General features: G+C 32.8%; 1 protein-coding gene across 5 annotated transcripts in view; it reads left to right on the top strand.

Annotated features, from left to right (window-relative positions):
- LOC143249332 (S-phase kinase-associated protein 2-like) overlaps positions 1–15,824 on the top strand; it is a 31,230-nt gene that overhangs the window by 11,927 nt on the left and 3,479 nt on the right. For all 5 annotated transcript variants that reach the window (XR_013027736.1, XM_076498980.1, XM_076498979.1 and 2 more), the window contains 5 exons: positions 927–1,065; positions 1,610–1,718; positions 10,011–10,125; positions 11,959–12,017; positions 15,665–15,799. Coding sequence is in view for 4 of the 5 variants with exons in the window: in XM_076498980.1 (XP_076355095.1) it covers positions 927–1,065; positions 1,610–1,718; positions 10,011–10,125; positions 11,959–12,017; positions 15,665–15,799 (557 nt within the window). In the remaining variant the exon portion in view is untranslated. The remainder of the gene's footprint in view (positions 1–926; positions 1,066–1,609; positions 1,719–10,010; positions 10,126–11,958; positions 12,018–15,664; positions 15,800–15,824) is intronic.

Raw genomic sequence — 15,824 nt, 5'->3', positions numbered from 1 at the left:
TTAATGTATAACCTAAGGCATGAAAACAATACTATAAAGCATACATTAAATTAGTTTTTAATTCATGCATTATTTCATTGTTCTATTGCCCTATTTTTACAGATATAAGCAGAAAGGAGCATATGTATTTACTTTTATTTAACGCATAAAGTTTTTTAGTATATAAATATTTAAGTTCTTAACATATGTGGGCGAATATTGAGGTAACGAAGACAAAATTTAGTGAAAGAAGAAATATCTTTAGAAAATGAAGTTTAGTCAAATTTTTCACCGAAGTATGTTTGAAAAGCATTTGTAGATTCTACATATTGTACTGAGTTTTTTGCTTCACGTTTATATTTGGCTTAGTGTTGACAGTTTATAAGTTAGTTATTGTGAACTGTAAAACCACATTGTGCTGTCTCTGTTCTGTCCACCACGGGTATCGAATTTGGTTTTAGTATCATAAGCCTGCAGGTTTACTGCTGAACCATTGTAGTACAGTTTCTAGTTACACGGTATTACTGTGAATAAGGTTTATAGTTAATTATTAGTTTTCATATGTTATAGATCTGCTATTCATTTGTTAATGTTAAACTGTTTTTGAGTTATAATTACGTAATTTTTTAGCTTGTAAATTAGAGTAACCAAGTTTTGTTATGATTTTATTAAGACGTTTGTGGATAATTATGTGCACTTTTGAAAGGACTATCTACCTGAAATGAGTATAATCTGGACATTTTGGCATTCTTGCAATTACTATTATCTGGTCCGTATACTTTGACCTAATGGAAACAACTGCAAAAGAGCTGAAATTTTGCCAGGACTTAATTATTTGTAGGAAAGTTGTTCATTCAAAAGTACAGATTATTAAATACAGACTTAGTAAAATCTGTTGAAGAATATCCTCATCTTAAATTTGTATTTTATTTTTTCTAATTGTTTAGGTTGCACGTGGACCAACATTTTACTCTTCAATTAATAACGACTCCCAAGCGAATACCTCTCTCAATTCTTCATTTTGTGGAGTAGCAGATGATTTTGTTTTGTTTCGTCGTAGCAAACAAGAAGGTATTTTTGGCAAAGGTTAGTACATAGATACATTGTATATATGTGTGAATATTAAAATAACAGTTGAACTTTGATGTTTTTCTTTGGGGGGGGAAAGGCAAACTGAAGTATCTCTAAAATTCTTATTCCCATGAAATAAGTCTGTAGACAGTTTTAGAGCTGAAAGTGGATATGTATATTTTTAGTGACTAATCATGGATATAAAGGATAGAAAAGTTTCAACAGCTACCCTTTCCACATTAACTTGAAGTCTTATTTATTGTTGTGATATTTTGTTCACTAAGTATATACTACTGTTGTTGTTTTCTTCCTTTAAACTTACATTTTGTACTAATTATTTGTTTTTAAATTGTTGGTTTGTATTCAGTGTTACAATTGTGGAAAGTTTTAAAGTTGTTGAAAAGCTAAGTCTTTATTAAAAAAAATATATATATATTTGGGAAGTCATTTAGAAAAGCCTAAATTCCCTTTCAGATTTATTTCTTAAATTTTAAAATAAATTATTTTTGAGGCATTTGTGTTTTTTTCTCACAAACATTTTACTGTTATTTCTTCACAGACCATTTATCAGAGATGTCTGATGAAATCATTCTTCATATACTTAAATGGCTTCCAAAGTCTGTATTAGCTAGATGTGCACAAGTCAATAAAAGGTGGAAGAGGCTTGCGTAAGTGAAAATGTTTAGTGTTTGTACTGCTCCAACTTTGAAAATTATAAGGTGAATGAATAATATAATGATATTCTGAATACTTGCACATAATATTTTCTGGCTTATTGAATGATATTGTAACGAATTAGTTGATATTTGATAAACTCAGCATGCTTTAACTATTTCATCATCAAATAATCAAATAATGGCAGATCTGTTTAGTTAGTGTTTTACAGTGTATTTAAAATTAATAATAATTATAACAAAATATGTGTTCTTGTATTCGATATATTAATATTTCTATAATTTAAATGCATCAAATAGTGTATAATTACACTAACATAGACTTAATCAATCAACAACTTTACTGTGACCATTACTGTATTCTAACTGGTATTGTTTATATTGTTCAGATTGCTTCTCATACATTTTCAGAACTTCCTTTTTACTGACTTTTACAAATTTTACTCCATTTACTTGACTTTTATCTTTTTACTGGACATTTGGCTACTCATTATTACGATTTTGCGGAGTGTCTTTTAAAACTTTTATTCTTTTACATTTTGATAATAGCTGCTATGACACATAACCCGGAACCAGGACTGGAAAGGCCAACTTCAGGTGATTGACGGTGGTTCTTGAACTTACCTGTTAGTCTTCCTGGCGGGTTATGATCATTAACATTTTGCTAGAGTAAATATTTTACAACTTTGAAGACTGGAAGTCACCATTGGTTTTTACACCATTTTCTGTTTTAATTGCTGTTTTGTTTTTACCTTCATTTACTTTTACAAATTTTACTCCATTTACTTGACTTTATCTTTTTACTGGACATTTGGCTACTCATTATTACGATTTTACGGAGTGTCTTTTAAAACTTTTATTCTTTTACATTTTGATAATAGCTGCTATGACACATAACCCGGAACCAGGACTGGAAAGGCCAACTTCAAGTGATTGACGGTGGTTCTTGAACTTACCTGTTAATCTTCCTGGCGGGTTATGATCATTACCTTTTTGCTAGAGTAAATACCTTACAACTTCTTATACTCTGCCTTCTATCTCAACATTGTAGACTAGGTGTTAACATTGGTTTTATACTTTTTTGTTTTACCTTCATTTCCATTTATGTCTATTACTACATTTATTTATTTATTTTTTTTACATTTTTACCGAATGTCTGGTGCAGATAGCCTCGCTGCTTTGTGCCATAAAACACTAAATCAATCAATCAATCCTTTTTACTGAACTACATGTTCAACATGTGATATTAAAACTCCATCTAGCAAAAGTTTAAAACTAAAATAATACAAATTTAGTCTATGGCACTACCTCACCTTGGATTGTAAAGTCCCACAATTAATCCTTTAATGCATAAAAGTGTCTTGCCACTGAAAGAGTACACTATAGGTAGATGGTAGAGGAAATCCACTGGTGACTGTCTTTGGTAATATTCTGGAAGTTATTGCAGTTGGAACTTTAGACTCTTCTGGAAGTTAGCTTACCATTGGCAAAGTCTTCTCTGAAGCTAACCAGTTGGCTTGTCTCGTGCCAGTGTTCTCCCCAAAATTATTGTGATGAATAAATGTTGTCTTAAGATCAAGTGACTTTCTGTCAACATTATCTTGTACCTCTGTTCTTTTTGCCATTAGATGGTTGTGCCTTACAGCTGGAAGGATGTGTAATGTCATTAATGCTAATCCTTTTGAATGTACAAGATTAATAGCTTGTTGTTCACCATTGCATCCTTTCATATTGGAAATATTTAAAACTGACATTGATCTGTCTCCTATGGTACTTTGCCATCATAATCTGTTATTGGTTTCATAGTTAGGCAAGCTGTTGAACCAACTAGCCTGCTTCGTTCTGTAACTCGATGAATTAATGGTGTAACTGGATTAGTTCAGGAAGGTTCTGCACCTATAGGTTGCACAGTAGTAGTGGTTACATATTAGACCAGGTAGGTTCTCCTATTATTTCATATTTAATGTTGTGGTTGAAACACCTTTTTGTTCTGTGGTTTATTTCCTTTCTGCTAAGTCAGAGGTGCATAACATATTGCCTGGACCATATTTGGCCCACCATCTTATTTTGCATAGTCTATGACATGAAAGTTGTACAAAGTTGAAATTCTTTTTTTAATTTCATTATAGTTTAATATGAGTTTTGTTAAATAGTCTATAGAGTTAATGGAAAATGAAGAGCTCAAACATTTTTTGGAGGAGAAAATATTATTGCCCACCAAATTTCAAACATATTCTAAATTGGACTCAACATTAAATTAAGTATTGCACTTGTGTTCTAAGTAAACTTTTGTCTGGAATTCTTATGATCATTCATTGTCCATTTCAGTTCATCATCTTGCTTCACCTCTAGAGACAATTTCTTGCTGAATTGGGTCGAATAATGATAGCTTTAAAACCAGTATAAATCAGCATGTTGCAAGGCTTCCCACTAATAAATCCATCAAAGAGCTTACTGGTTTCTTTAAGTAATTACCTCTTTTTTTGATTGAGGCAGATGGAGTAGAATTTTGCTTCTTACATCCAACTAATTTGTGTTTTCTGGTGTCTGATTAACTCTTGTTTTTTAGTTATGTTTGGGCTCTAGAATTCATTCTTGGGTATTGTTTCTTTGGTTTATTATCATCAGTTGATTAGTCAGTCTCAACCATAATGCCCAAATGTTTCAAATATTGCAGTTTCCCTCTTTTTGTTACTCTTTGAGAGAAATATTTATCTAGTACATGCTTTTGTTCTGTTTCTAGCCATATGTTCTACAGCATTGCAGCTGAAACATCTACTCTTCTATGGCCTTTTTTAAGTAACCAGTTGTTTGATTAGTTCTATGATTTCTTTTATACTTCCATTAGAGAAACTTGTTTCCACTATTTGGTCTGAGGACCCTATTATTCCAATAGTGGTGCTTCTGTTTGTTTACCTGCAACCTTATTTGATTCAAATTGCACTGCCATAACACTGCACAACAATTTTTTTGAAAAGTTTTTGCTGATTGTGACAGGTACTTGGTGGGTATGCACAAATATAGTTTTGGTTTTGCTTCATCACGTAGGAACTCTGAGAAATAGACAGTTAACTGTTTACCAGCAATAACGTATTTAATTGTGTTTACATTTCTAATACGCTATTAAGTTCAACATAATTAAAAGTGTTTTGCTACTGATTTTCTTTTGTATTCAATGTCCGGTGCATCACGTTGCAGTGTCCAACAGTAGTCAGCAAGCATTGACGGATTCCAGTTGCCCTGATATTGTTTTTCCATTGTAGCAATGTCCTGGTGAAACTGAAGGTTTCGATGAAATGGTGCATGATGGGCAAATTTGGATGTGATTTTTGTGATCAGCAGCCAAAAATCTATAAGGAATACCCAACATTGATCAAGAAGCAAAAATTTTGTTGTGCAGTGTATAATTCTACTTTGTTTTAGCTTAATTTGCATATCCTTATCTGTTATAGCTTTGTGAATTGGTCATGTGTAACAAATTCATTACATTACATAGGTTATTTGGATAATTAAAATAAAGCTTTTTACACTTTTTGGAAGTTTGGCTAAGGTCTTTCTTTTTACTCAGTCCCTAAACTTTTCTTTAGAACCTCCCAACTAATGTGATATTAAAAATCAGTTTTATAAGACAGCAACCAATGCCTTATGGCTTTCAGCTGGAAGGTTGCTTAATGTTGTTGAAATTGATTCTTTTAAATGAACAGCAGGATGTTTTTTTTTTGTATTACTATACACATGAATCATATAAAACAATGTTTTGTAGTTTTGTAATGCACTATGTCATTTCTGCTAATCCTTAATTTATTGTCCTCTTTTGTATCCACATTATCATTTACTGCATGATTGTGCACTGGATACTTTGTCCTGCCAGTTTTTGAAGTGCAGAATTGATGCAGTTCTCATTGATTAATCTGTAAAAAAATATATTGTGTTGGGAATGGTCCAAGGACAAATATTCTTTAAATTGGCCATAAGGATATTGTTTATGGGAAAAACTGACATCTATGAACAATTTTGTATTGTTTGTAATCATTGTCTTAATTATGGAAGCAAGGATAAAATAATCCTCCATAAACACTATATGAAAGACAAATGGCTTGTCAAGTTATTGCGACACAATTAAGTAACCAGACTTCTAGGTGCTCACAAGTCCATTTGAGGGAGCTTCACTAAGAAAAGGAAGTAAAAAAAAAATTCAGACAGCCATTTAAAAAGTGAGACTTCCAGCCATTAGGAAATGGATGTAAATCAGCAAGAAATCCATTACAAAACAAGGTTGTTGTACTGAATGTACTGAAGTGCAGGAAAATAGTAACAGAAACATGCAAAAGTTTCTTTACAGAGGAGTTTACTGCCAGTTGGTCAAAAAACACAAGAAGTGCAAGTAAGAATTATGGGAAGAGAAATAAGCAAACAAGGTTACCTTCACCAACTGCTGGAGAGTTATTAGTCAGGTTCGTGTAACACAAAAGCCAAGGAGAACTTCAATTATGATTTGGATTAAGACTGTCAAATAAGAATATAAAAAAAAGATTATGAATGAGAGGAGTCCATTGGGACAATCTTTCTCATTTGGTTGTTTATAAAAGAATCCAATTAAGCCAAGCATTGATAATTCTGGGGTGCCAGGTCACAGTGGTGACAAAAAAATTTCCTTGTGGTGCATTTTCTCTCATTTTATTCATGCAGAGGTTTGTGCTAAATAGGGTTTGTATCTTTAACAGCTCGGGACTCTCAGAAGTCTCGTGCTATTTTCACATTCTGTGAGTCCTAAATTGAACTTTGTTTCTAGGTTTTTAATGGCAGGTTTGGTACTTCATGTTTCTTCAGGAATGAAGCACTGTGGTTGCATACCACATTACTAATTTCACACCATTTTGTTTTTCCTCTTTCTTCCAATATAACCATATCAGTGTGCATGTTTAGACTTGTACAGAACCAAAGGCAGTCAGCTCAGGCAATATTATCAAATGATTGTTGATATTATATGATCACTAGCATGCATGCACTGCTGTGAATGTGAATAAATATATACTGGTGCTTTAATTATAAATGCTGCTCTGGGGAAAGAAAAATGTCTTGGATTACAGAAACATTAATGTATTTCACTAGGTAGCCCATTGTTTAATCTAAGTAAAATGTTTCAGCATATTTAGGTTCCTTGTTTTGTTTGTTTGTTTTTTTACTGTCATTTGATCACATAACCAGTTAATTATAATAATTGTCACAATCATGACTATAAAAGCCAAGTGTTGGGCAACCAGTCAGTTAGTTGCCCATGCTTGATTTATTTTGATTTTGTGAGTTGCACATGCCCAATTCCTCTTTTGCTCCTTTATTGATTTGTACTTTTCAATTTTAGTAGAATTTAATTGCTAGCATAGACATAAATAACTTTTGGCACTTTTTTTGCTATTCACACAGAAGTGTAACTGCACCCTATAACTGTCTTTGAAAAATAAGTCAAAAATTGACACAAGTCTATGCTTGGGAATTATTACAAAAACACCTTTATCAAAACACACTAAAGATGTCAATTATCTGTAGGAACAAGTGCAGAATGATACCCCAGTGCATCTCAATATGCATCTGTGGTTCAGGATGCCCATCATATACATTGCATGGCCAAGTGGATACTCAACCATCAAACTGTATGTGTTTGTTGGACATCTCATTCCAAAACCATGGGCATTAATATGGAGTTGGTTCCCCCTTTGCTGCTATAACAGCCTCCACACTTCTGGGAAGGATTTTCACTAGATTTTGGAACATGGCTGCAAGGTTTGCTCCTATTCAGCCACAAGAGAGAGCATTAGTGAGGTTGGGCACTGATGTTAAGCGAGAATGCCTGGCTCGCAGTTGGTGTTCCAATTTATCCCTAAGGTGTTTGATGGGGTTGAGGTCAGGGCTCTGTGCAGGCCAGTCAAGTTCTTCCACAAAGTTAGAAGCACACAATTCTATAGAATGTCAATGTATGCTGTAGCATTAAGATTTCTCTTCACTGGGACTAAAGAGCCTAACTCAAACCATGAAAAACAGCCCCAGACCATTATTCCTCTGCCACAAAACTTTACAGTTGGCACTATGATTTCAGGTCAGTAGTGTTCTCCTGGTATCCACCAAACCCAAATTCGTCTGTCAAACTGCCAGATAGTGAAGTGTAATTCATCACTCCATAGAATGCATTTCCACTACTTCAGAGTCCAATAGCAGTGTGCTTTACACCACCCCAACCAACGCTTCGCATTGTGCATGGCAATCTTAGGCTTGTGTGTGGCTGTGGAAACCCATTTCGTAAAGCTCCTGATGAACGGTTCTTGTACTGTTTTGCTTCCAGAGGCAGTTTGGAACTTGGTGGTGAGTGTTACAACTGTGTACAGACAATTTTTACGAGCTTCAGCACTTGGCAGTTCCGTTCTGTGAGCTTGTGTGGCCTACCGCTTCATGGCTGAGCTGTTGTTGCTCCTAGATGTTTCTACTTCACAATAACAGCACTTACAGTTGACCAGAGCAGCTCTAGCAGGGCAGAAATTTGATGAACTGACTTGTTGGAAAGGTGGCATCCTATGACAGTGCTATGTTGAAAGTCATTGAACTCTTCAGTATGACCCATTCTACTGCCAGTGTTTGTCTGTGGAGATTGCATGGTTGTATGCTTGATTTTATGCACCTGTTAGCAATGGGTGTGGCTGAAATAGCCAAACCCACTAATTAGAAGGGGTGTCCACATACTTTTAACCATGTAGTGTAGCGTAGAACAGCTGATGACAACTTTAGTTGACTGGAATCTTTAAAGAGTCTTAATATGTATTTTGGTTGTTTTTGAATACTATGTTTTTAATCACTTATCAAATAAACCTAACCAAGCTACAAATATTTTGTATAACAGTGAAGTTAGGCAAACCTGGTTTTGGAGGTTTGGAGCTAGCTCCTAGATTTGAAAATATTTGTTGAGATCTGCATTAAGCTGTTTCTTGGAAGATCCTAGAGACTTAGCTTCCAAATATTCATGACTGTGTGTGTACAACTCGTCCCAAATATGTTCAATGGGGTTTAAATCTGGTGATCTGGTGGGCCAGGGAAGAACGTTGATGTTGTGGTGTCTCAAGAAGACAGTGGTGAGTTGGGCTGTGTGAGGACGGGCGTTGTCATGTTGAAAAACGTCGTTGATGTTCACCATGATGGGTTGCACATGGGGCCTAAGAATCTCGTTGACGGTTGCGTACGGTCTGATCGGAAATTCTATGCAGCCCTGGTATGGTTGAGGCAGTAGACGTCACAGTGGTAGTCCTATCCCGAAGGTGACGTAACCAGATGTAGTGATCTTGTGCGGGCGTGGTCACACGAGGTCTGCCAGATCGTGGACAGTTACGAATTGATCCATGTTGTTGGTGACGATTCCATAGCCTTGTGATGGTGCTTGGGTGGACATTCACAGCTCTGGCAATATCTGATTGAGATTCGCCTGCTTCCAAGCGACCATTGGCATTGTTGCGTTGTGCTTCAGTCAGTCTTGGCGTAATTGTATTGCGTGTTAGTGGCTTAACACTGAGCTATGGAAACCGAGAACCCATCACTTTTATAGGGATTTTGCACATGTTGCACTTGCAGAACATGCAGATCTCTCAAACAAATTTATTGGACACGAATGCATTTTGGCAAAAATTCCGATGTTTTCCTCCATTTTCAAAGTGCACAACTTTTATTGTCATTTTGGTCTGACAATCAGTGCCTTAACACGTGTAACATCACATACTCTGAGCTTGTAACGTTCTTACATATATTTCTCTTTAAAATTACAAAAATATCCCTTTTGCGTTTCTTTTTTTGAAGAGTATATTTTAGTCACTTAACTACATGTTCATCACATGACATTTAGAACTCTCCAGTCAATGTGTAAAATAAAAATATTAAAAATAGGTATTTAACAATAATAATTCTTTGTCAGTATTTCATTTACATAGCTGTCAGAATGTAGTTTACAAGTTTCACAGAATTTTGAACTTTGTACAAAATGTATGGATAGATATGATGTCTCTAATGCTACCTTAGAGAAGTTAAAGAAATGGTAGTTCACCAGAAGCAGCTTATCATGTATGTGTACAAAGTCAACTGTTATCATGGAGTTTTATAACTAACCTAAAAAGTGCAAGTATGTATCAACATTCTCTACAAGTTCCAACAGAAAGAGTATGTTTCATTATTTTGTTATTAACTAGATTTCATCAGTGCTATTAAATTTTATATTTAGTAATGGAAGTGCTTGATTCTATTTTTACTTTCTAGTTATGATGAAAGCTTATGGAAGAGGGTTGATCTTGGCAAGAAACATCTTCAACCAGGTGTACTTGGACAAGTGATCGATCGAGGGGTAGTCATCATGCGACTTGCTATGTCAGAGGTATAATAATGTGCTTAAGGTGTAAAATAGTGGCATTACAGGTTACATTTAGCTTTATTCAACTTCATGTGTTTGAGGTATGTAGCTGTATTGGAAGAAGTTGTATTTGGATGGGCTTCATTATGCTAGATAAATAATCACACACTTAATTGTTTTTGTTTTTTAAATACTCAAATAAAAACATTGTGTAACATTTTAACTTTAAGCTCATGTCAGGCAGTATTCCTTGTACATACGAGTGTTATTAAACTGTTAGCTTAAAAAATGCCTCAAATTAAATTGATTAAATTAAGCAATATAAGTAGTTTGTTATAGTTACAATGCAAAGATAATAAAATATTATTGGTAGCATTGTTGAGGTTGGAAATCTCTGTATAGTTAGGTAGATTGTACAAAGCCATTAAATGATAATTGAATGCTATGATATTTTAGCTATTAATAGACAAAACTACTGTTAATTACCCTTTTCAATGTTGTGGCAATCAAACATAATAATCTGTTGTGTGGTCTGAAAATCAAATTATGTCCCTTGATAACTCAGCTACACTGAAAGTTTTAATGCTAACAATTAGGTTATAATATCCATGTTGGGTACAGCACAGATAACCACTTGTGTAGCTTTGTGCATTGTAACAACAAAAACAAAAAAAGCCAGTTATTGGTCATGTTGCCTGTGCTTAATAGTTGTTAGAAGCAGAATATTTCACTTAAATATGGAGTTTGTCACGAAAGATTGGAAGTACATTGTAGTACTAGTGTTACTTGCTTAAAGCAGTGTATTAATAAATTACCTCATCCTCTAAAAAACTGATATTTCAGGCACGTTTAGAGTTGTGTTAAAGAGGCAGTGTGCCTTTCAGGAGTTATCCTGTGCAATGCTTGTCTTTCATCACAACTAAATACTATTTCTACTTGCCCAGTTTAAATGTGCATCTTTTATCATAGTATCTTCACATTCCTATTGCTGCATAACATTACAGTAATGTAAAAGTTAAGAAAATACTACTTTTATCAGTCTTAAATAAATTTATTTTGTATCTGAGAGACTTGAACTTTGTTGCAAAAACACAATTTTACAAATAATTGATAAAAAGAAACTATGAAAATCTACATTGAAACAAGATATTAATTAGTATTAGAGACATTGAAGGAACTTTCATTTCAAAAGTATGACTGTTCTTACTGAAGATGTGGAACACATGTGATGTGCAGCTAAAAATATCACTAACAATACAGTTACCTAACTGGTGAAGCAATTCATTCTAATTATTATCTCTAAGAATGTAACAACAGTGTAATAAATTAAATATGTTCATTACTTGCTTGATTTTTAGTCATTAGCTTGATTTAATTAGAAGTTGATATTAACCATCTTTCAATTGAATACAACAACCATATTTGGTTACTTTCATTTGGTGTTGGTATCTACATATAAAGTATAAAACTGGCAATTACTTCTATGCAACTTAATTATTGCATCTCAATTCCAACTAATTTGCTTAGAAAATAATAATATTTGCATGTTACTGAGAAGGATTTTTTTGTTGTATACACAATACTGTTATGTTTTTCATTGGAAAATGCTGAACCTGTTTAATAGATTTGGCTCTGTATGGTAAGTGCTTAATCCATTATTGTCATCATTCATGTGATATTTACCTCCTTTGTTTAACTTTCCAGAGTAATTATTTTTGTAGAACAAACAGATAATTCATCAGTCTAGTAAGAAAATGTGCATGTGTTTGAACAAGTTAGGGGACTGTCTAAGTTGTGCATTTACCATGAGATTACATTCCTTCTGCACTAAATAATTTGTGTTACATATTATTTTAGGTAAAGCTACCAATTTTTAATGACTTTTCTCTGGCACTGAAAAGACACAGTTGTCAAAGGTAAGTAGGGTATAGTTCTGGTGACCAAACATAAAAAAAAAAAAGTGAGTGAATTAACTAATCATAAATAATATTGTGACTTTATTTTCTTATACTAAATTATAAACCAATAATAAACTGTAGTGAAATTAGAATTCTACAAATTATTAAACCATATGTAATTATAGTTAACTCTTTTGTGTAGCTTGTGTATTTTACACGACCTTGTAACCACCATGTAAAATAGCTTAACCATATTTACTATAACTCTAAGAATACTTAATGCGTATTTTTGAAATTTGGCAAACTTTCAGTAAATATTACAAATCTTTTGTGGATAAAAATCAGAATTTATAACTAAACATTTTTACTGATAATTTATATGGAATTAGTGTTAACTGCTTTGTGTTCAAAGTGATTTTGATGTTTAGATTTAAAAAACTTTTCTTCATCTGAAAGTTTTCATATTTCATTTGCACAGTCTTCCTAAATAAATATCAAATATTTTGTTTTCAGATAAATTCTGTGTTATTTTCTCTATCCTGACTATGGGGATTGGTTGATATGACTGACCTTGTAACTGCTATTAAAAATTAGGAAATCTACATTACCCTTTTTCTTTTCAGAATGATCACAAATTGTAACAGGAAACCACAACTGTTTATTCTAAATAGCTTAAAGTTCATAACAGTATACATACACTTGTATATAATTTTATTGTTTTATTGACCTTTGCACTTTGTATAACTAATACTCGTGCCACACAAATTGATCACTTGGTGAACATCTAGCTGGTGGTACCATATTAAGTTATGTAATGCCATGAGCTGTTCACAGACATACCTCAAAGAATTTTTTCTTTTATTATTTTACCAAATCTAACATAAAGTTTCTAATTTTTACATTTTAGTTACTTTTATAATAATAAATCAAAAATGTGAAAAACAAGAAACATAGCATTTATCTGGTTCTTTTTTCTTTTGATTGTCAATTATGCTTAAGCCTATTTCTTTTTAATAAAGCTATTACTACACTAAATCATCTTAATTAAATAATGTGCTTAGGGACACAGAATATTAACATGTAAAATTCAGTGTCCTATAACTATCATAATGTTTCTAGCTTTCAAACTGTGTGATAAGATCCTTTAAAAATTAAGCTTAGTTTTTTAATGTGTTTCCAATAAGAACAAGTTTGTAACTGAACAACATATACAATATCCTAAACAGGAAACTACATAATATACTTTGTCATTTGATACATTAAAACTGGTTTCTTGTTGGTTATAAGTAGTATATGATAAAATGTCTGAGAACTATCAGCAGTTTGTGAAAGAGCGGATGTGACAGGTGGGCAAGTGTGTCTGCTTTACTAGTTTGTAAACAAGTGTGTCTGCTTTACTAGTTTGTAAACAAGTGTGTCTGCTTTACTAGTTTGTAAACAAGTGTGTCTGCTTTACTAGTTTGTAAACAAGTGTGTCTGCTTTACTAGTCTGTAAACAAGTAAGATTGAAGGCTATAAAAATTACGTTTTCCTTCAATAATATCTATATTATAACATTAAATTCCTTACTTCTGGGAAGGGTATTGAATAAATTGTAGAAGAGGGAAGGCTTGGAGAGGAAATGTTACAATTCTCATACTAGATGAGATTTTTTAAAGTATTTTCTCAAAATTAAGAATTTAAATGGTATAATATTAAAATTTGATTTTTTTAACTATGTTTTGATGCAAGAGTTTTTCGTATACATTGATAACAAAGTAGTTTAATTAAATTTTGAATGTGACTAAAAGGTTGTGACGTGCACTTTTATTTACCCAATGCAAGAGTTAATAAGTTAACAACTGATGCTCTGTAAGAGATTCTACAAGTTTTCAGTTGATCTTGGAAACTTTTCAAATCATGATCTCAGATCATGCTGTTAAATTAGTTTTTGAATAAAGTGTACTTAACTGTACTGAGCAATAATCACACTTTGAGAGTAATGTTTCAAGCTCTGTGCTGTCCATGTTGATTCTTATGGCCATGACCAATTATAATCTGCATATTTTGGTAAACTCTTTGTGCATTTCCCTCAATATATAAATATTTAAAACCAAGGCTGTGTTCAAGTAAGAAAAATGCATTGAAATCTATTGGTCCACAGTTAGTTGACTTTGTACATCAGAGAAGGGAACAGTATGAACATCAGTTTCATTCTCTTTGGTGCAGAAATTTCATTTTTATGTTAATATGTTCTGATGGTAGATAGGTTTCATTTTTTATTTATTATGTACATTGAGAACTTAACTGTTTATAGTACAAAATACCTGAAGCATTTGTGAAACCTAACGTAAACTTTCTTTACCTATTTTGTCCCATGTTGGAAAGCCCTTATTGCATCATGACTTGATAGCAAATAGCTCATTTTCTGTCACAGTCGTTTTATCTACACCCAGACCTCATTTAATGTTACAACAAGCTTTCATCTCTTGCAAGAAAGGTATTTTATGTACAGTTTTCTGCATATTGTTTTCTTACCATTGCACATGAGGAGTACCTTGTGTACACATAATTTGTTTTTGTCAAAGAGTAGATATTTCTTTAACACAGGGAATTAGAATTTTTTACAACTTGTTACAAATTGGACTGGGGTTTCTGAATAACACATTTACATATTTTGGTTGCTCTAGGTGTATGATGCTATAAAAGTATCCTACCATGGATCACTACACTGTCATATTGTTTGGAATTTGTTGAGAACCCATGGTTCATATGTACAACAACAACAATGGTTTATTAACACAAATTATTTTTATTAAGTGCAATTAATCCTCCACAGTGTGTATGTGTAAAGAAAAAAACGTCATACTCAACTATTTCAAAATGAACTTTTCAAAAATAAACTTGGATATTAAAGAAGCAACTGATTTTTTTTTTTATAGGGCTAGAAGTTAGAATACATATGGTAGAATGAAGTATTCTAGAATTATTCTTTGATATTGAAATATTTTGGATTAATGGCAATTTGACATTTTTACTTAAATCAAGGCTTTTCTGAGAAAGTTTATTAAATATCAACTATTATTTTAACAATGAACCAGTAGAAGTACTTAAATTATTTTTGATAAGACTAAGTATTCAACTTGTACCTTCCTTGAAGATACTGAATGAGAGTGATTAAATTGAATCCATGTAAGAACAATTTACTTAGTCAGGCATTAAATGTACAATATAGACCACCTGAAAACTAGTTTTCAACAAGTACTTTATTAGCACAGTAACTCTTACAAATGAAGATACAATCTGATACAAGCACACTTGCAAGTAAGGAAAATTCACACCAGTAAAATACAAAATTTTGTAATTATAAATAGTGTGAAGACAATATTCATGACTTCTCACTATCTGATTTTCCACTATGTACTATGTGCCACAGATATCTGAACAGAGAAATTAAATTATTTTCTGATTAGTTCCTTCTAACCAAGAAACATCACAAGTTATTACTTTATGATACTGATGTTTCTTTCACATTGTGTTCTTGTTGGTTCCAGCATTCTCCCTGGTGGTAAGCTTGACTTTTTGTAACACTAAGATTTAAAGATTGATCCCTGTACTAGGTACACCTCAAATAGTCCATTATGCAGTTTTGTGCAACAAAAAGTTATAACATTATTTATTTCCAGGTGCAGTAAGCTTCAGTATTTAGATCTCAGTATGGTAACAGTTCCAGTGGAAGGACTTAATGAAATCCTATTGGTATGCAAACAGTTAAGGAAACTTAGCTTGGAACACTGTCAAGTTAACAGTGATACTTTCTGGTAAGTATGTGTAGTTTGTGAAACA

This window comes from Tachypleus tridentatus, chromosome 4 (genome assembly GCF_004210375.1).
Source record: "Tachypleus tridentatus isolate NWPU-2018 chromosome 4, ASM421037v1, whole genome shotgun sequence".
Lineage (NCBI taxonomy): Eukaryota > Metazoa > Arthropoda > Merostomata > Xiphosura > Limulidae > Tachypleus > Tachypleus tridentatus.
This window is presented reverse-complemented; position numbering and strand designations above follow the sequence as displayed.